This window comes from Mytilus californianus, unplaced genomic scaffold (assembly GCF_021869535.1).
Source record: "Mytilus californianus isolate M0D057914Y unplaced genomic scaffold, xbMytCali1.0.p SCAF_13, whole genome shotgun sequence".
In the NCBI taxonomy this organism is placed as follows: domain Eukaryota; kingdom Metazoa; phylum Mollusca; class Bivalvia; order Mytilida; family Mytilidae; genus Mytilus; species Mytilus californianus.
In genome coordinates, this window is record NW_026262615.1 from 8,335,249 (window position 1) to 8,358,617 (window position 23,369).

Here is a 23,369-nt window from a genome sequence, read left to right on the forward strand (position 1 = left end):
CTATGTAGAAAAATGAAATACTGCTAACAGTGATTGTGATTTTACTTTAACTTATTTATCTTTATTATCCATTATAGATAAGAACAGTGATGGTGGATTTACTGTAACTTATTAATTTGTTTATCCATTGTAGATAAGAGGGATTAAAGTGAAAACCGAGTCATGACACAGGCTTATCCATAGGATGTAAACAATTAGAAACTACCCATAATGCACCTTATCGCTATTTGTCAGCAACTACTGAACATATATGACGTTCCTTTAAAATTTTGACATCAGAAGAGAAAACTTGTCAAAACAATGTTGGACTCCACAAAACAAAAGTGATTGTTTTATGATGTCAATAGTTTCAGTGGTAAAGAATTGTTTAAGATGAGGTCTATAATAATAACTAACTGCTTATGCTACCATTTAAACACATGGATCTTAGAAAAGGATTCTTTTAAATTTACATTTAAACACATGGATCTTCGAAATGGATTATGTTTAATCAACATTTAAACACATAGATCTTAGAAAAGGATTATGTTTAGTAAACATTTAGATCTTAGAAATGGATTGTTATTGAACACTTAAACACATGGATCTTAGAAACAGATTATGTTAATTGAACATTTAAACACATGGATCTTAGAAACGGATTATGTTAATTGAACATTTAAACACATGGATCTTAGAAATGGATTATGTTAATTGAACATTTAAACACATGGTTCTTAGAAATGGATTATGTTAATTGAACATTAAACACATTGATCTTAGAAATGGATTTTGTTTAGTGGACTTTTAGTGCTGTAACTCTAGTTCCTTAAGAACAGCCACACCAACAACAAAACTTTCAGTGTTCTTTATGTCACATGACTGTCACATGACAATATCTTTACAAAGGGGTAACTATTTAGAACTTGTGTTTATTATAAGGATTTTATTTAAGTTATTGGTGACAGGAGCTTCTTAGATAAAATGCAATATGTGGTCATATGAATTCATGCATCTATTAAAAACGAGAAAATTAGCAATGTGTTATATAACAAATTTGTAATTTTGTGTGTATAATTATTTATTTATTGACTTTTATAAAGAGCATTTAGAAATTTATTCAATATCAAGTTCTTGTTGATATATATACAGTTTACTGAACACATGTGTTAATATGAGTGGAAATTTGACCAATATAACAATGTGAGCATTTGTATATATTGTAATGAGTGACGTCAGGAATCAAATGATTTGCATAATGGATATCTGTAAAGACTTGCCCATCAGTGCCATTATGTGTATAATGTATGGACTGTTTAATGCTGTGATATTTTCCCGAATTTTATTGAACAATATTTATACTGCTGATTTTAGTTTTTTTCTACAAAAATATGTAAGATTGTTTGCCAGGTTAACATGTAGCCAAAAATTCTGGAAAATCATAGATCAAAATACACATAGATGAAATTTACAGTTGTTTTTTTTAACCTGCCAATAACAATTGGATTGTCAACAACTGAAAACTGAAATAGTAATTTTACCGTCCATCTGAAATCACCTTGAGGTAGTTTTGAGGCTTTAGAAAATAGCCTGACCAGAAGTGAAATAACAAAGATACAGAACACCCAGGAAGATTCAAAACATAAAGTAGGTAATCAAATGGCAAAATCAAAAGCTCTAACACATCATATGAATGGAAAACAACTGTCATGCTACTGACTTGGTACAGGCATTTCATTATGTAGAAAATGGTGGATTAAACCTGGTTTTATAGCTAGCTAAACCTCTCGCTTGTATGACAGTCACATAAAATTCCATTATATTGACAACAATCTGCGAACAATACAAACAGACATTATCACATAATAGGTAAAATGTCTAAAAAAAGGGGAAGAGCAGTCAACATTGTGTTATAATCTTAATCACTATATTAACAAACAAATATGTCAACAAAGAAAAACAAAATGCCATATAGACAAAGCACATAAGCAAAAAAGAAAGAAAAGAATACAAAAAATGACCACAGCACAACACATTGGAGGGTGGCATAAGTTCTGAGCCACACCAAAAGGATATTACCACAATGGGCTAAGCAGTAAGGGTTTATAATATACAAAGACAAATTAAAGAACACTATAACATGTAATTAAGATGATAAACAATGTCAGTACCTAGAATCTATACTTCAAGACACTTCAAAAGTCAAAAAGTCTGAAAAGACCAGTTTTTGTCTGAATTTGCATGAATTTTTACTCGACATTCTTAATTTGTCTGAATAATTTTTAAAAATTCTTGACATAGTATGAATTTGTCTAATAAGGTTCTTGATTTTTCTTGACAAGTGTCTTGACAGTATGAACATTGTCTTAAAATTTCTGGACACTTCCTGTATCATCTGACAAGAGTCTGGATTAGTCTCGACCAATTCTTGACTGTCTTGAATTGGTCTCGATCTGTCTTGACATTCTTAATAATGTCTGAATATGTCTCGACATATTTTTGATATTCTAAATAATGTCTGAATATGTCTCGACATATTTTTGATATTCTAAATAATGTCTGAATATGTCTCGACACATTCTTGACAGTCTTAAATATGTCTTGACACTATCTCAACAGTATAAATTTCGCCTGAAATGTGAACAGACTTATTCTGCACTGTTTATGACATTCTATTGCTATTATATACTCCTTTTTATTATGGCTAAACTAAACTTTGAAGAATCAAGGATTAATTTGGTATAGTAAGATACCCTTTTGGTGCAAATAAGTTGGAATACCCTGAATAATCCCCCATGTAGTTTAATTTTGATTTATTTTTATTAAACATTTAAGTAATTGTTTTAACTTGGAATATAAGTCGAAGGTATTGACAAACAGCATTTAGATTTTTGCCGTTCGCAAAACTGCCAGTCAAATTTGCTTTACTAAAATAGGTGTCTTGTATGTCTTTTGGACCCCACAATTCATCTTTTGGGTTTGTGTGGCAAAAAAGAGGGGGGGGGGCTTTCGTTTAGGTCAAAGAATTTGTTCCCATCTTGATTCAAAAACCTTATTCATTTTTTAGAACAACCCAAAAACATTTTTTATTCAAATTTGAGTGTTGAATTTTATTATTTTTTATCAAAAATAAATATTTGTGATAACTTCTTCCTGAAAAGAAAAAAATGTTTAGATCTATATTATGCATGTCTGTTTGAGAACCATTTCATAAGACCGATGATTTCTTTAGAAATCATTGATGGGACCCATTATAAATACATTTTTTTTATTATTCCTGGAGTAGATAATAATTTTCTTTTAATCTTTGGGAATTATTCAATTTGTTTTTATGCTTAAATAATTAACTTCATAATTTTGATGAAAAAAATCCATTTCAATTCAATTTTTTTTCATCAAAATGATGATTTTCATTTTCAGCTATCAACAAACTTTTTAAATTGTAGTGGCATGGTCGGTCAACTGATAAGTTGTATGGCTGATTACAGGTAAAGCAATAACTTCTATTTGACAGTTGCGTGTACTCTGGGGTGTGGAATACCTTAATTTTATGGGGAACATTCTGTCCATGTGTAATACTTAATATATTCCAACAGATGACATTACACAAATTTTTCTTCTGTTAAATGAATGATTTGTATATCATCATAATTTGCTATTTATATAAACCATATTTTGGTATAAAAATTATTTACCATATCAATATTGAATATTATGAATGTAGAATGAAATATGTCTACAGTATGATTGGTTTGAATCATTTAATTTATAAGATTTAGGAATCAAAATTTGTAATTATTTAAAAACCCACATTGAAATTGTTTTATATCAACACACCCACATTTGAATTATTTTATACTTAAGATTTCATAGCCATATTTGCATTTGTAAAAATATTTATGTACCCAAATTTTCAATTATTTGACATGCCCAACTTTTATTTTTGTTGTAAAGAAGTGTAACTTGAAACACCAGTAAATCATATAAAGAGAAATAAAGATTAAAGTTATATCATGAATATTGGTCATGATTTGTAAAACTCAGAACTGTCAAGTAAATTTAAGACACGATTCAAAATGTTCAGAATATGTCAAGCCATACCGAGAAAAAATAAGAATGTCGAGAATATGTCGAGAAATTTCAAGACAGTATTCAAATATCAAGAATTTGTCAAGAAATTTTAAGACCATATTCAGAATGTCTAGAATATGTCGAGTAAATTTCATACAAATTTAATATAAATGAGAATTTGTCAAGAAAAATTAAGACACAAGTCATACTGTTGGAGAATGTCGAGTAAAAGTTCATGCAAATTAAGACAAAAACTGGTCTTTTCAGACTTTTCGACTTTTGTAGTGAGACCATGATATGTCATTGGTGAGGTTGATGCGGAATATTTATCAACAAGTTATTGGTATATTCAGATTAACTTTTTAAAAAAAAGGACCAGACATTCTTTGACATAACCCTGGTTCATCAACTTTTTGCTCAGACACTGGTGTTTTATGAGGTCTGAGTAGCAGCTGCAAGCTCTTGAATACCGAATGAGTTTGGAAATGTATATCCCATATGCAGACGAAGTTGGTATATTGCTACTAAGGTGGGGGAAATTGCTAATTTCAAAATTAAATCGTCTTGTTTGTCATAGATTCTGGTACTGAGATGAATGCTTATGTCAAATTCGAGGTATAAGTCTAAAATTGAGGCGGAGGAAGCCGTGTCTTCTGTTTCTTTAATTTCTAGTTCTGGAGGCTATATTAATGGAACCCAAACAGAAAAGTTTGGATTGTTATTCATGTTAATAGGAAATAAGACTTTGAATTTGATTAACCCTGTGTAAGTATCCTACATTTTGGTTTGGTTAAAACATGTATATTAACGTGTATTTTTCGTACTTTTTCTTTTATCAGGTGAATTGTGTTCATATTTCACCTTCGCACTAGGATATGCCTTTTTCACCATCTGTCATTGTATAATTTCCAAATGGTATGCTTTTTTAGCTCACCTGGCCTAAAAGGCCATGTGAGCTTTTGCCATCAATTAGAAAATAGGCTTTCATCCGTCCATCATCGTACACTTTTAAAAAATCTTATCATAAACTAATTGTCATATGTTACATAACCTGAACTAATGTAAATAAGGTAGCAGTACATAGTTAGGAGTGTGGTTCCGCGGTTGTTTTTTCAAACAGGAAAATTATTGTGTAATAAAATCATTTTTAGACAGCTGATGACTAAATTTAAGCCTTCAAAGTGGGTTCGTATGAATTTCAAGATAGATTTTTACATGTTTTATGGGCTATTTTCTGTTTGGCAGTCCGTATTTTCATATCCAGACGGGTCATAGGTTCATAAAATCCACACAAACTTTTTAACGTAATTTTAACCATTTTAATTACTGGAAATCAAATCCTGAGGATTCATTTATTTTCGTTGGCACCAATTTTCGTGGATTGAGAAAAACTTTCATGTTCGTTGATAAATTATTTCATGGTTTTGCCGAAGTCTGCATAAGAGCCTATAGGAAATTTGTCATTCGTTGAACATTTAATTTCGTGGTTCACCTATACCCACGAAATCCACTAAAATTTGTTTCCAACGAATAATACTGAATTCACAGTCTATGGAAGATACTGATTACATACGTATGCACATAAATGACACAAACAGTAGCTTAATTTGTAAGAAAGCAAGAGAAAGCGGGATGGTAAAATTTATGAGGGTAAGTAAGTAAGTAGGTTAACTTTATTTACTGTCACCATTGGTCTTCCTCCGACCGGCAGTATAACCCTCGCCAAAGTGGGGCGTCCGTTTTGGCTGTGCGGGATGTACAAATTTGCAGCCACGTCAGGTCAGAATGGGAACGTTAAATCCGATACCTCGTGTAAAGAAAGTGCCACGCTCTTTGCACGTTAAGAACCCCTGCAACATCTTTTTGAGGGGTCCGTAGTTGCAAGGCTAAATTTCTGTCCCTATCCAATATTCCCTCATTTCCCGTGGCAGTCTAAATTTCTCCGACCTTAATCCCGGCCGCCTCTATTTCAGAACCTACCAATTGTATTTATTGTAAATTTGTTCTCGTCCTGAAAATGGATGAAATATTTGCCACTGGACGTTAAGCAACCAACAATCAACCAATCAATTGATATGGAATAATCTTGTCCTTCTTTCTTCACTAATGACATTACCGAATGTGACTTTTCGTTGGATTTGTACTTCTCGTTAGTAACACAGTGGAGTCCCTGAGTTCATCTCTCAATTTATTAATGGTTCTTATTAAAATTTTGCTTTGGTTTTTGTCATTATATTTTTCGATGTCAATACTGATTAAGGACGTCTTGAAAAAAAGTTTATATTATAAACGTTCGTTTATAATAAGAAACTCCCTCAAGAAAGTTTACCTTAGTTGGTTTTATGTATTCTATTCTCTTTGTTTTTGCCTATTTGGTCATACAGCTAGCTCCTCAAGTCTTTAAACATCTGGATTTCAATTGAATGTTTTTTTTTTTGTTTTTAGTAGTTTCAGATTAAGATTAACTTTCATAAAGCTTTTCATACACAATAACATTTATCAGTGTTATTTTCATTTTTAAACGCCGAACATCGACTGGAAGTATTATTGTCAATTTCCCAATTGCACGTCAATTCGTCCGCTCACATGTTGTACATGAGCTAGAGAATGCTTTGATCAAATATCATGAACGAATTGGAAATTATTGGTTTTGTAGTAACAGAGTTATATATCGCGCACTAACTCCAGTATGCTTAATTGGCTTGATTTCTTCAAAACTTTATATTGTTGTTTGGATTAATAAAAGGAAACTCCTTTTGATTTGGCAATTTTCTGGTTTGTCGTTAAAGAATAACGGAGTATGCTTGGATATATTAGTGAAATTGGTGAATGTAAGAAACCTTAAAATTTTGAAAATTTCTGGATTTATCATTCCACAGTTATGGGACGTCAACGGTCATGTTAAAGGCAATTATTTATATGTCGCACACTAGGTTTAGATTTACTATACACTTTACACTGTAGTTGTGATTGTTGAAAAAACGTTCTATTTTGAAATTTTTCTGGTTTGAGGTTTCAGAGTTTGGGACTTGTAGCAGTCATATTTAAGGTAATATTTATACACCGCAGTATATAGTCGTTCTACTTTTTTTATAGCGCCATGCACAAGACGGGTGTACCATGCGCTCTTGGTGCAGATGTGTATCATTCATGTTTAAGGATTAAAGAATTTTCATGTGCCGATGGTTTATAAATATTGTAATGTCTTTGCAGTAGAATAAATACATTTGCCTATCCGCTATTGATCTATGCCTCAACTGGAGTACCATGACGGGTGCCACTAGAGGAGCAAAAACGCTGACCCTTTCGGATCATCTTAGTTTATAACCATTTTTGCTGGGTTTTATTACTCAATCTCATTTTTTCTGTGAGTGATTTGAGGTCTTTTGTGTTGTTTTTGTTTTGTTTTTGTTTGGCCATGTTGCCAGTCTTTCTTTTACTTTTGGATTTTAATGGCCTCCTTGGAGTCTTCGAACTTCTTAATTCACATATCTAGAATCAGAGGGTGTTGAACACGGGTCAATATTTGTTTATTCTTTATCTGAACAACTGCTATAGTTTTTAAACTAGAACATTTTTATTTGCCGATTGTGTTCAAATATATAACATGTTTTCAAATTTTAAGAATGATTTGGTTTAAACATTTCAGACTTAAAACTGTGCCAAACATGTTTAATGCGACTCTACCTCAACTTTATCAATTTTTGTAAAAGATCAAGAAACCTGAAGGGATATTGATTTTTGAACAGATACCGTAATTCAAAATAACTGTTTTTATTCCAAAAGCAAAGAATTAGAATTCAAATGTTTGAAGCATTTTATTACCATTTCAAAGCACAAAAAAAACCGTAAACAATCCCATCACAGCATTCTGCATTTCTTGAATTTGATTTGAAGCATTGAATGAATTCTTTTTTTTTTTTAATTTATCAATTTTATTGCACCTTTGCTGTTAACAATTTACTCAATCTACAGCTTCAATTAAGTATCCCTTTAAATTAGATTTTGAATATCTAGGGAAAGATATTCAATAATGTATATCTATAAAGTAAGTTATATTGATACAGATCAATACATTAGAACAGTTCTACATAATAAATTTGTTTTACCGGAATACGGTACGTTTCTTAACCTATACTGTATATGATTTTTTTTATTAAAGCTTCACTGAACCGCGAAATTGATGATGATCTTTGATACTGATAGCATGACTCTTCAGCCGACAATAGAATTTTGAACTTAAAATGTTTTGTTTTGTTTACACCACTGAATTATATAGGAAGTCTTGGATGATGAGGTAAGAATGTTTTTTTCACACATTATGAGTACAACTTCATTTTTTTAACAGTAAATGTTAATTTCTATGATAAAGTCAAATATCAAAAGTTGTTCGAAAGTACACGTGGTCTTCATATTATACATGTATGCAGTAACGTTGCATTGTGTTGTGTAATCTGCTCGCTCTCCTGCTCGTTATAATTTTGCATTGTGAACAGGAATAAACATTTAATAACAATACTAATTCAGTGTAGCTGTAATAAGTTATAAAAGAGTAAAATTGCGAATTTCAGTTAATGCACACCAACTGACTGGACACATGTGCAGTCATGTATTAAAATGAGGTAACAGCTAGGACATGTATCTAATAATTATCATTTAATTTCAAGGAATTCGAAATATTCCCATGTTTTAAGTATTATTTTCTTGTTTTGTTTTTATTTGCTTCTGATTTTATTTTTTATTTATGATAATAATGTCCAAGATTTCATTTTTGAAGATTTTTAAGATATCAATGATCTTATCTTTTTTGTAAGACATATAATATGCTTTATAGATGGAAAAGAAAATTAAAGTTAATAGATAGTTCATATCAAAATAAGCTTCATCTTCAATTTTATAGCCGGTTACTAAACTTTCAAGACTAAGTATATGCTTATCTATTCTCAAAAATGCTAATAGCTGGTCAACCTTATGCCAATAATGAACATTATATGAACAGGACAAAAGAGGGACGAAAGATACCAGAGGGACAGTCAAAAAATCATCATGTTGCTTACAATGGAAGCACAAACCGCTTGGTACTATTTTCCATTTATAAAGTAATTCATTACAGGCTAATATATAATGTATTATTTTCCATTTATTTAATAAACATTTTAAATTTGTTGTTTTCAAGGTAGTTAAAATTAAAGTTAAATGTGGACTTCAATTTTGTAGTCATTTTTTTTATGAAGAATTCTTTCCCACATTTAATCTCCTGTCGGTTTATCATGTGTAAATTAACTTTGCAAGAAAGTATATACTTCCTTGTTACTCATATCTGGGGAAAGGAGTAGGCCCAGTAAGACCCCTTTTTGGCCCCAAAATATAGCAGTTTTACAAAATTGTTAAAATGTAAATTTTAAGCTATTTATTGGAAAGAAGATTACTTCTGTTACATAAATATGGGCTGTTTTTGACAATACAATGCACATGTTTCGGGTACTAGCATCATTACGTCATGCTAAATTACTGAAATCTTCGAAATTTTAGCATTTTGGTTAATTTTTAGACGGTTTCCGTCTGAAATGGAAGTGGCCGCATTTGTGTTCATTCTTAATATTTAAATGTAAGTTTTTTTTGATGATAATACATAACATATATAAAGGTTGAGAATGAACACGGATGCGGCCACTTTCATTTTTGACAAAAATCATCTGAAAAGTGACATATTATGGCATATTTGATAAGATTTTTCATATTTAAGCTTGAATTTGAGCGTCTATAATGACTAAATCAGTTCAAATCTTTCACATAAACTAATAGAATCGACTGAAGTAGACTCTTTAGTGTTTAAAAAGTGTCCAAAATCTTTCTTCAAATGAACCTGAATTTTGAGGCCAAAATCGGCCCTTACCGGACCTACCCCTTTCATGTTTTAGTAGTATATTTAACTTCACCAATGTTTTTATATTGACAACTGTTTTGTAAGAGCTTTCTTATTTTAAAATATTTTGCCAGTGCTTTGGTATAGCTTTTTTAACTAATGAAAATTCTGTAATCCAGTCTTGTTTATTCTTTAAATTATTTAGTACAGTTTCTGATGAGATGTATCCGTAACATCATAATTTCAAAATAGGGATTCTGCCAGAACAGCAATTGAATACTAATAAATCAACAATGGTTTTTGTACAGACGTAGAAATTCGGAAGAGTAATCGACGACATACTGACTCAGTATCAAGGTTCTTTTTCGGTGAACAGGAACGAAGTAAGAATAAAATCTGGAGTGAAATTGAAAAAAGAAGGTAAAACGACACGTTATGATCACACGCGGCCGTCAATGATTATGTTGAATGAATCTTGCGGTAGGGCAGTGACTAATCATCCGTTTAAACACGAACAATTACCGCTTGAGACATGGTAAACGTAGCAACAATCAGAACGACGAGGGCATCGTGATCAGGGTAAGCTCTAAGTTACAAAAACCTTTAAATAACTTCGACGAATTGCGAAGGAAGAAGGCTTGAGTGTGACAGTAGGTCGATAATGGTTCTGACAATATTTAAACATTTATTGATCAAAATTAAAGCATTTCGTCTCCTGTTGCATTGCTCTGATGTGTTTTGGTTGTCCATGAATAATAATCTGAAACGATCTATGTTACTCGTATGATTTTTCAAAGATACCATTGCTTATTTATTAGTACTTTTTGAGACATGGTTTGTTCACGTCAGATTTTCAATTTGTCTCAAGGTTACATTCTTACTCTATCCCTGTTTCGCTAAATGATATTTTGCTACTTAGTCAGTACTTAGTCGGCTATACCTTACGATAGCTGCATACTAGTACACCCAATATAGTAAAATTGTTAAAGAGAGGCGAAAGATACCAGAGGGGCATTCAAACTCGAAATTAAACTGACAATGCCATGGATAAAAAAGAAAAAGACAAACAGACAAATAATAGTACAAAAACACAACATAGAAAACAACATAGTTATATTATAGTATCTGAGAAATGGACATAACTTAATGTTGAACAATACACCGAGTGTAATGTCCGGTTAACCATGTCGGACGGACTTGTGCACTTTATAATCTATCGATACACCAAATTTAGTTTACCTATTACTTCGAGGATCTGGTACAGACCTTTCCATAAAGACTAAATCATTGAGATGAGATCATAGTCAGGTGGACCCTGTCTGACAGACATATCTTGAAAGGATTCTGTTTATCAGATAAAGTAACATTATTACTGAAACGTGATAAGAAAAGAGAGGCGAACGATACCAATGGGACATTGAAACTCGTAAGTCGAATAAATAAAGGCAACAGTAGTATACCGCTGTTCAAAAGTCATAAATCGATTAAGAGAAAACAAATCCGGGTTACAAACTAAAACTGAGGGAAACACATCAACTATAAGAGGAAAAACAACGGAACAACAGAAACACTGAACTGTAACAAAAACAAACGCCAACATTCACAGAAACGGACTATTTGATAACAACTGCCATATTCCTGGCTTGGTACAGGACATATTTAGAAAACAAACTGACAATGGCATGGCTAAATACGAAAAACAACGAAAATAAAAACAAGAGCACACAAGACACAACATGGAAAACTAAAGACTGAGCACCCCGAACCTCGCGAAAAACTCGGGGTGATCTCAGGTGCTTCGAAAGGGGAAGCAGATCCTGCTCCACATGTAACACCCTAAACGTTTTTATGAACAGTCACTTAACCATGAAATTAAAGACAAGGACAAAGGATATCCTAATTCGTCCATAAGGCATCTGTATACAAAATATGAATAGCTCAGCTCTTCTACCAACTGTGAAATAAAACGTCTTATCAACAGGTAACGCCGACGCCACCTCCAGGATAGCATATCCAGGTCTCACATTCAGTAACATCCACGGTACCAATTTCCCTGCACCAGATACAAATTTAGAAAGTTAATCTCTAAATAGTGTTACTCGAGATGAAAAACATGAAAATCCAAAATCTAATACAAACTTAAAAAATTTGAAGAGTAGATAAAACCAAAAAGGACCTAAGATATACCCATATCCGAAACAGAGCGTAGAGTGAGGAAGACATATTCCTGAATTTAAAAGTATTTCAAAATTTTATAACAGCAAATTTCATCAAACATTATTACTATGCCACACAGGCGAGACATTGAAACTAGCAGAACCTAATGCCAAATCGATTAGTCTTCAACATTAGAATCTTTTCCTGAATACTTATTAGGACAAATGTGAGACCTTTTTCGCTTTTATTTTAGTACAGTCTGCATGTTTCTTATTAAACATTTTATCATTTGATTGAATGGCGAATCTTATTTTTAAATGATATAATCCTTTTATATCTAGAATCGACCATCTATTGTTATTCTGGTTACTATAAATAAACACGATCTGGCTATCCATCGGGAAAAAAATAAATTTTGATAAAAATGGAATCTAACCTCTATCCCATAATATTGTTTTTAATCTTAATACATTTCAAATAAACTTATAATTAAGATACTAAGAATCAACACAAAATACAACTATCAATTACTATATTGTTTTATCCTTGACACGTTCTCTTCACTAGATAAAGAGAGTTCAATATAACAAACTAAATCAATTTTCGGGAAGGTTAAGTACTGACTATATCATATGTCATTCATTCGAAATTTTCACAAGATATGGGCTCATTCTCCCTGCAGACAACCTTTGTCCCCTTCGCATGTCAGTTTTTAATAGTTCCACTTCTAAATGAATCTAATCAATTTCACACACAAGGACTTTAGTAGCACCACTATCAAATGTTAGTAGAAATCTATTACTATTTGACTGGAACCTTATTACCCACGGCGGAGCTGTGATGGTATTATCTATATCTGATATGGGAATGATTCGTACGAGTTTTCCAGTAGATGTCAACTGATGAATGTTTCTGGAATCATATCCGGTTGTATAAATGTTTCCGTCGCTATCTACGTCCTGGGAGAAGGGGCGTTGCAACAGACTATGGTTGTACGTAAATCCTTTTCCATCATTGCTCTCTCTTTTAATAGAATGTCCGCTATCCCAGTAAATATACTCATTTTTCTGATAACAATAAACATATCTTGTGTCTACTGTTGTTGGTTGACTTCTAACTACTGTACCATTTTCAGCATTTAACCAAGATATTTTATAACTATAAGCAGTCACAAATTCGTTTTCACAGAACGAAATACCCCAAACAGGATTGCTGATATTCAAAGTCTTTAAGATAGTTAGAGGTTTAACTTTAAGAACCAATATTTTCATTTCAGTGGACGATACAGCGACTGTTTGATCGTTCACTTTGCTTATGTCTGTTAAAAGGTGAGGAATATTTAACTGTTCTTGTTGTTGCCCTTTGAAGTTATAGTACACGATCTTATTTTGACTTTTATGGGTCAAAATAATATCATTATTAAAATATATCCCACTATCAGCAGGTGTTGTCACATTAATTGTGAACACTATTCTGATTTTCCCGGTATGGTAATTTGCTATCTTCATTCCGGGAATAGAAGGCAGGCGCTCATTAAAAATCAAACTGCCGAGAGAACTAATGTCTGAAATGATATCTGTATGTTCAAACTTTACGGATATAGTCCTTATTTTACGTAGAAGTTTAGAAATGTCAGTTACAGTTTGAGGAAGGTTGTTTAAAATCTCGTCCATCTTGACCAGACATTGTATTTCTGATCCTTGAGAAATACAAGCTTCGAATATATTCTTCCAGTTATCAACTATCTTCTTTAGGCTGGATAAATCTGCTGTTTTGTCATCAAGCTTAATTACTTTTTCTTTCCTGCTACTGTTGGCCTCCTCCTTCAGTTTTTCCTCCAGTTCTTTTAAATGTTTACAAACTTTTTCTCTCAAATTTATGATTTCGTGTAGAACTATTTCTATTCCGTTTTCAAAGTTTTCTTTATTAGTTTTTTGGTTTTGAAGAACTTTCCCTAATGTGGTACTCGTTTCTGTTAACTTTTTCATAAGGTTTTGTGCTTTTTCGGATGCTTTTATCCCAGTCACCGCTTTATCAATAGTGACAACCTGTTCACATTTTCTGTGGTGGACAGTGGCACAAACTGTACAACAAGGTTTTGAATGATCCTGACAATAAACTTCTAACGTCTTGTAGGGATGTTCTTTACAAGCAACATGAGCATAAAGACCGGAAACGGAAGTGTCTGCATTAATATCTTTAATGGGTACTAATTCATGACTTTTTGTTATTTTATAAATTGTGTGGCCCTTTCTGCACGATTCACAGTATGCCTCTTCACAAACAGTACAGAAAGAAAGAGCTTTTTGTTTGTCCTGGTAACAAGTATCACATAGCTTATCGGGTTTCTGTAATTCCCTTTTATCTATAAGTGATGCGATAAAATGGTTCCCAGGTAAATTATTTGCCCAAGTGTCAGGCTTCTCATCATTTTCACCTATTGGCACAGATCGACGACATATGGGACATTTGAATCCATTCGGATTGTTTCCTTTCACGGTTGAACCAATATATGTATTAATACACGACTTACAAAACGTATGCAGACACGGCAGATACTTAGGTTCTTTGAATGTCTCCAAACAGATTGTACAAATTAGCAGATCATCAATATCTTCTTTCAAATTTTCTCCTTTCATCCCCACCGACATCGCCATTTTGTTGTATCTTTCAAACTTCCTTGTCTAAAGATCAGTTATAATTATGATCGGATATATATAGCTTGCTTACCTTGACTTGTTTTAACACGTGTCTTGTTTTAACACGTGACCATCATTATCATGGTAAATATTGTCCTGATATCTCCTGATATGGTTTCTACGTTTAAATTACTATTAACATTCTAAAATTATGTTGATTTTAACTTAAAAATCAAGCTTGATGAAAAAGAAAACTTCCTATTTTATCACAGTAGAACATTGTCCAAAACGTTCGATTTCTTGAATATATTTGATACATTCATGACTTCTAAAAGATACCTGACTAAAAAGATGACGGAAATTAATGTCCCAACTCAATTACATTTGTAGATTGATTGATTGATCGATTTTATGAAACTTTACGTCCAGAGACAATGGTTTTATACATGTTCAGGACAAAAACAATTAGTAGTTAAGACAGCACGTGAGTGTCTGGATTGGGGATTCATTATTAATATTTTAGGTCGTTTTTTTTCTATTCTTTATATTTCAGCATCTCATTCTCTATTCTTTATTTTTTTGCCTATTTTACTCTTTTCTTTTTTTTTTTTTTGGTTCTTTAGTCTGCACATTTTGCCCATAATTTTCTATTCCGTAAACCCCATCCAGACCCTTATACGTAGATCAGTAGTGCATTCGAAGGTCGATCGGTATGGCCAATAGAAAAAGGGCAATGTGTATAAGGACAGAAATTAAGAGTATCGAAAGGGTAACATAAACGAGTGTTTTTAAGGGTTCGTTAGAATACATTGAGCGTGGTACTATCTCTTTACATGATGCATATGATTTAACGCTAAAACTCTGACCATTCGTGACTTCAAATTCATACATCCCATACAGCACAACGGACGCCCTACTGTGGCATGGGTTTCACTGCCGGTTGTATATCCAGTTAATCCTTGAGATTTACTCAATTTTATCAATTAGGAGTTATTTCCCTTAAAGGGGCACTAAAGCTACGAAATATGAACAAAATTAGAATATGATTTTGTTTGGTTCAATCATTACTAAAGGTAAAATTATGAATTAATAATTCGTTTTTAGCAACCAATTTTGTTCAAATTTGTCAAAATAAGCAAAGAAACATTGCCAATGAATAAAATAGAAGAAAGAAAAATGGTGAAAAGTCAGAACACAACGTAGAAAACTGAATGTTGAAAATCATGGCACAAATAGAAAAAATGGGATTAACTTTGATTATTAATGTTGATTAATTAATGTCAGCAAGTCCATGGTAATATTAGTTGTCATGTGGTCACAAAAAAGAAGGATGAAGATACCAAAGGGGGGGGGGGGGTGTAATCAAAAACATGCATAATTCACACCTTACCCGTTTTTTTTTTAAAATACCCGTCGGGTAGCTACAGCGTCCCGTGTAACACTTATCAATTCAAAATGTTTAAAAGTTTTTAAAGTTTAGATTTTTGGAATTTTGATCAAAGTTTTAAAATATCAAAATTCCAAATTTTTGAAAATTTTAGAAATTTTGAAATTTTCACCAAATAATTAAAATTTTAAAATTCTAAATATTGTTTTTTAAATTTGATAGCTTAGATATTTAAAGTAAAGTGCGAAACGGAAAAAAAAGCGTCACGAAACGAAACAAAATGAAATGAACAGTTACTGTTACTTAAAAGTTAATGTATAAAATAAAACCAGCAGCAGACAGTTGTACATGCTTTGTGACTTATTTGAGTTATTGATGAGTTAAAATTCCCCGTTACAAGTTTGATTACTTCCTTGTAAGTAAACAAACTTTCATTGATACTTGGTTTTATGCGTTGCATACCATAGTAGGGTGTATTATGTTTTCCAGTCTGTGTCTGTCAGTATTGTATTAAGTTAAAAGATTTTGGTCAATTACCATGAAGTTTTGGTTACATTAACTCGAAAACTAGTACATATTTTCAGTCTTATGATAAACTTTGAAATATATGCCAAATAAGGATTTGACCCAGGTTTTACGGTTCAATGAACAGGAAATGAATATGTGTATCTAGTTAAAATTGTTAGTTAGTGCAACTCCTCCTAAAGGGCTAGAAGAATATTGGTTAACTTTACACAGTTGTAGGACACTACATGGGGATGTAATCATGTGCATAAAAAATATTTATCTTGTCCTACATGTTAAGGGGGAGGTAAGAAACATACTAATAGTATAACGGGAAGAGGGTATACTTTATGATATAAAAATAAGAAGATGCGGTATGATTACTAATGAGACAACTCTCCACAAGAGACCAAATGACACAGAAATTAACAACTATAGGTCACCGTACGGCCTTCAGCAATGAGCAAAGCCCATACCGCATAGTCGGCTATAAAAGGCCCCGAAATGATAAATGTAAAACAATTCAAGAGTTCACTCATAGTTCTAGTTTTGTTTTTGGAACCCACTTAAAGATGAAAATAGATACAGATTGTAAAGTTTTCCTACCATTCAGAATGGCATTGCTGAGGAGGCCATACAAAAGCTTATAACTAAAAATGGAGAACGTGATGCTCAAAATAAGTCAGCAGCAATTGCTAGGAAATACATGAACGTTTTATTGGATAGATTAAAGAAGAGGGCAAAAACTGATATGTATGACCCAGATTTATTGTCTGATGTGACTAAGAAATATATCACATGTTTGGTATTTGGTGATGGGAAAACATTGAATTCATTGCGTTATAGTGGTCAAAATTAAGTTCACTAGTCCATGTTTATTGCTTTCATAAATACAACCAATTTTATAGGGATAACACATTATGTTTAATGATTTACATGTAATTTTCTTTTAATAATACTGAGACATATTTGTTAAAAAAAACCAATTATTTAACTAGCAAATGAAAAATAAGGTTCAACATATGAAATAAATTCCTAATTTAAGAAGGTTAAATATGTAAAATGAATTCTAATTTGAAAAATGTTAAACATGTAAAAATGAAATTTTATTTTAAGAAGTTTAAAATGTAAAATGAATTTTTAATTCAAGAAGGTTAAACATGTGAAATAAATTCACTGAACGGATTGGATATACACAGTTGGATTTAGGGTTATGTTTTTCATTATTATTATTATTATTATTGCGTAGAGGTGAGAGTTCACTGGTGGATTTTAGACATTGTAAATGAGTACTGCATAGCATAAGTATTGATCTGCTATTTTGTACATAAAGGTTTTAATCACCACTAATTGAACTTTACCCTAAAGTATGATTTTGTTGGATTTATTTCATTTTATATAATAAAAACATATGTATCCCGTCATATTTTGAACGACAAAATTATTTTATATCTACCTGTGTGACGTCAAACGCGCGATTCTACGCCAGTACTTGAAATCTTTTAATCCTTTATGGGTGGATTTTACATAGATAAATAAAATCGTATAATAAAAAAGTAAAATGAGGATGTTTAATTTGATGTATGCCATTTTGTGCTTCTGTATTACATTTGTTTGCTTTTATAGTGATTAAGATGATCACACAATGTTGACTGCAGTACCCCTATTTTTGACATTTTTACCTATTGTGTTTGTTTGTTTTGATCACGCATCGTTGTAAATATAATGGAATTTGATGCGATTGTCATACAAGTGAGAGGTTTAGCTAGCTATAAAACCAGGTTCAATCCATCATTTTCTAGATAAGAAAATGCCTGTACCAAGTCAGGAATATGACAGTTGTTATCCATTCGTTTGATGTGTTTGAGCTTTTGATTTTGCCATTTGATTAAGGACTTTCCTTTTTGAATTTTCTTCGGAGTTCAGTATTTTTGTGATTTTACTTTTTGTTATTTAAGAATTTGATAATTTTATGTAAATAAATCTGCTGAATGCCTTTTATATCATTTGTGTCAAAACATTGCACAATTATATGGTCATATTTATAAAATAAGTAGATTCGTACTGAAGTTTTACCAATATATTTATTGTAAGATCTAATCTATATAAATATTATTTAAAGCAATACATTTACTAAAGGCATATATGAATTAGTGTGAAATCTTGTCAAAGTTTTGAACTATATGTTTTTGTGATTTGATTAGTATACTTTAAACATCTTCCCAATTGTTTTAGGATTGTTCCATTAAAACATATATAGTACCAGTACGAACGGGACTCTTGTGGTTTTGTACTCGAAATTCAATTTTGTACGGACAAAAGTGAGTTTTGTTTAACAAAAATGAGTTCAGTTTAAAAAAATTTGTAGCATACTGCAAATTTAAATTTTGTCATACAAAATTATCTTTCAGTGGACAAAATTACTTTTGTCAAGACAACATTCATTTTTGTATCACAGACTTCACTTTTGTTACCTTATTTGAAAATTGGGCGACAAAAGTCAATTTTGTAAGCAAGTTAGTTTAGTTTGGATTCTGTGAACCAATTTGCATACAAAACTGAGATTTTGTCACAAAATTCAATTTTGTGTTTATTTTTGTGTAGACAAAATTGGGTTTTGTTAAACAGAAGTGAAAATTTAGCACAAAAGTCAATTTTGTGCCACAAAAGTCATTTTTATGTCACAAAAGTCATTTTTGTCACACACAAAAATCATTTTTTCACACACACAAGTCAATTATGTGTCACAAAAGTCAATTTTATGTTACAAAAGTCAATCATGTGTCACAAAAGTCAATTTTGTGTTGCAAAAGTCAAATATGTGTCTCAAAAGTCAATTTTGTGTTACAAAAGTCTATTATGTGTCACAAAAGTCATTTTTGTCACACAAAAAAGCCATTTTTGTCACACACAAAAGTCAATTTTGTGTCACAAAAGTCATTTTTGTCACACACAAAAGTCTTTTTTATCACACACAAAAGTCAATTTTGTGTCACATGCAAAAGTCAAGTTTGTCACACACAAAAGTCAATTTTGTGTCACAGTAGTCATTTTTGTCACACACCAAAGTCAATTTTGTGTTAAATTATCACTTCTGTCTAACAAAACTCAATTTTGTCTACACAAATAATAACTTTAATTACAAAATCACAGAATGCTAATTTAATCAACATGTTAATTGCGTACAAATTCAATTTTGACTCACAAAATTGGTATTTGTGTTTTAATTTCCATATCAGGTAACAAAAGTCAATTTTGTATGCAAATAAGTTTATATTTGCATACCTATTTGACGAAATTGAATTTTATCATGATAAAAATGAATTTTGTCTACAAAAAATTATTTTGTCTACAAAAATGAATTTTGTCATACAAAATTGAAGTTTTCATAAAACATGTCTGTATCACATAGTTTTGTAAGACAAAAATGATTTTTTTATGACAGAATTGAATTTTGTGTACACAAAATTGATTTTGATTACAAAAAGTTCAAGTCCTATTCGGCGCCCCGTACAGGGAGGCACTTTGAAAGTGGGTTTATTATCTTTAGAGGAAATTTACAATTCTTCTTACATTTTTACTGTACATAGAAGTTTGGACTACCATGAAAAGTTGAGATTTTGAAGTTTACTATTTCTTTTAGTCACATATATGTATGTCTTTTTTATAGAACAGCCCTTAAAAATTGTTTCGAGTTTACTATAAATCTCTGTGTAGTTTGTTATACAATTTTAGTAATTTGTAACAAAAAAATGTCTCGCATCTAGATTTAAAAAAGTTTTTATGTTTCATGAAATATTATATGTTCAAAATAAAAGATAATAACATAAACAAATGAAATACTGCTATCAGTGATTGTGGTATTACTGTAATTTTTTTTTAACCATTGTTCATAAGAGGGATAAAAGTGAAAACCGAGTCATGACACAGGCTTATCCATAGGATGTAAACAATTAGAAACTACCCATAATGCACCTTATCGCTATTTGTCAGCAACTACTGAACATATATGACGTTCCTTTAAAATTTTGACATCAGAAGAGAAAACTCGTCAAAACCATGTTGGACTCCACAAAACAAAAGCGATTGTTGTATGAAGTCAATAGGTCAAGTGTCACAAAATCTTGCGAAGATTTGTTGCAGATTCTCAAATAGCGATGAGATCTATAAGAAAAACTGACTGCTTACATTACCATTTAAACACAGGGATCTTAGAAAAGGATTCTTTTAATTTTACATTAAAACACATGGATCTTAGGAAATGATTCTTTCAATTTTACATTTTAACACACGGATCTTAGAAAAGGATTCTTTTAATTTTACATTTAAACACATGAATCTTAAAAAAGGATTATTATTGAACATTTAAACACATGGATCTTAGAAATGGATTTTTTTAAAACATTTAAACACATGGATCTAAGAAATGAATTGTAATCGAAATTTGAACACATGGGTTAAGTGAACATTTAAGCACTTATATGTTAGAAATGGATTGTTATTGAACATTTAAACACATGGATCTTCGAAACGGATTATGTTAATTGAACATTTAAACACATGGATCTTAGAAATGGATTGTTATTGAACATTTAAACACATGGATCTTAGAAATGGATTGTTATTGAAATTTAAACACATGGATCTTAGAAATAGATTGTTATTGAACATTAAAACAAATGGATCTTAGAAATAGTATGCTATTGAAATTTAAACACATGGATCTTAGAAATGGATTGTTATTGAAATTTAAACACGTGGATCCTAGAAACGGATACTGTTAATTGAACATTTTAACACATAGATCTTAGAAACGGATTATGTAAATTGAACATTTTAACACATGGTTCTTAGAAATGGATTATGTTAATTTAACATTTAAACACATGGATCTTAGAAACGGATTATGTAAATTGAACCTTTTAACACATGGTTCTTAGAAACAGTTTATGTTGTTGGAACATTTAAACACATGGACCTTAGAAACGGATTATGTTAAATGAACATTTAAACACATGGTTTTTAGAAACGGATTATGTTAATTAAACATTTAAACACATGGACCTTAGAAACGGATTATGTTTAGTGAACATTAAGTGCTGTTCTTTTAGTTTTCTACCTTAGAAACGGATTATGTTAATTGAACATTTAAACACATGGTTCTTAGAAACGGATTATTTTAAGTGAACATTTAAACACATGGATCTTAGAAACGAATTATGTTAATTGAACATTTAAACACATGGTTCTTAGAAACAGATTATGTTAATTGAACATTTAAACACATAGACCTTAGAAACGGATTATGTTTAGTGAACATTAAGTGCTGTAATTATAGCTTGTTAAGAACAGCCACACCAACAACAAAACTCTCAGTGTTCTTAAATTCACATGTCTGTCACATGACAATATCTTTACGAAGTGGTAATTATTTAGTACATTATGTTTATTATAAGGATTTTATTTAAGATATTGGTGACAGAAGCTTGTTAGATAGAATACAATATGTGGTCATATGAATTCATGTATCTATTAAAAACGAGAAAATTAGCAACGGGTTATATAACAAATTTGTAATTTTGTGTGTATAATTATTTATTAATGACTTTTATAAAGAGCATTTAGAAATTATTAATATCAAGTTCTAATTGATATATACAGTTAACTGAACACATGTGTTAATATGGGTGGAAATTTGACAACATCTGTTAATATGGGTGGAAATTTGACAACATGTGTTAATATGGATGGAAATTTGACAACATGTGTTAATATGGATGGAAATTTGACACATGTGTTAATATGGATGGAAATTTGACAACATGTGTTAATACGGATTGAAATTGGACAACATGTGTTAATATGGGTGGAAATTTGACAACATGTGTTAATATGGGTGGAAATTTGACAACATGTGTTAATATGGGTGGAAATTTGAGCATTTGTGTATATTGTAATGAATGAAGTCAGGAATCAAATAATTTACATAATGGATATCTGTAAAGACTAAATTAATGGATATCTGTAATGATTTATATAATGGATATCTGTAAAGACTTGCCAATCAGTGCCATTATGTGTATAATGTATGGACTGTTTAATGCTGTGATGTTTTTCCTGAATTTTATTGAACAATATTTATACTGCTGATTTTAGTTTTTTTTCTACAAAAATATGTAAGATCGTTTGGTTAACATGGAAGCCAAAGTTCTGGAAAATCATTGATCAAAATACACATAGATGAAATTTACAGTTGTATTTTTTAACCTGCCAATAACCATTGGATTGCCTTCAACTGAAAACTGGAGTAGTAATTTTACCGTCCATCTGAAATCATCTTGAGGCAGTTTTGAGGCTTTAGAAAGTAGCCTGGTCAGAAGTGAAATATAAAAGATACCATTCTCCCAGGAAAATTCAAAACGGAAAGTCCCTTATCAAATAGCAAAATCAAAAGCTCAAACACATCAAACGAATGGATAACAACTGTCATGTTACTGACTTGGTACAGGCATTTCCTCACGTAAAAAATGGTGGATTAAACCAGGTTTTGTAGCTAGCCAAACCTCTCACTTGTATGACAGTCACATAAAACTCCATTATATTGACAACAATGTGTGATCAAAAGAAACACACATAATTGGTAAAAATGTCTGAAAAAAGGGGTACAGCAGTCAACATCATGTTATAATCTCAATCACTAAAAAACAAACAAATATCTCAACAAAGAAAAACAAAATGCCATATAGACAAAGCACATAAGCAAAAG

General features: G+C 31.3%; 2 protein-coding genes and 1 long non-coding RNA gene across 9 annotated transcripts in view; 1 reads left to right on the plus strand and 2 right to left on the minus strand.

The window, feature by feature from the left end:
• LOC127723104 (uncharacterized) overlaps positions 1-23,369 on the plus strand; it is a 268,798-nt gene that overhangs the window by 187,982 nt on the left and 57,447 nt on the right. For 6 of the 7 annotated variants that reach the window (XM_052229550.1, XM_052229554.1, XM_052229558.1 and 3 more), the window contains one exon: positions 134-323. In XM_052229550.1, the coding sequence (XP_052085510.1) occupies positions 134-137 (4 nt within the window). In that variant the 3' untranslated portion in view covers positions 138-323. Of the gene's footprint in view, positions 1-133; positions 1,451-23,369 lie in introns of those variants that run through there. The other variant, XM_052229552.1, reaches the window with a different exon arrangement.
• Positions 134-21,888, minus strand: LOC127723111 (uncharacterized). The gene is made up of 2 exons (XR_007991863.1): positions 21,723-21,888; positions 134-586 (listed from the first exon to the last, which is right to left on the minus strand). It is a non-coding gene; the product is annotated as an uncharacterized LOC127723111 (long non-coding RNA).
• LOC127723110 (uncharacterized) lies at positions 12,524-14,747 on the minus strand. Its single transcript, XM_052229601.1, has one exon. The coding sequence runs from the start codon at positions 14,728-14,730 to the stop codon at positions 12,811-12,813; it is 1,920 nt and encodes a 639-aa protein (XP_052085561.1). The 5' UTR covers positions 14,731-14,747; the 3' UTR covers positions 12,524-12,810.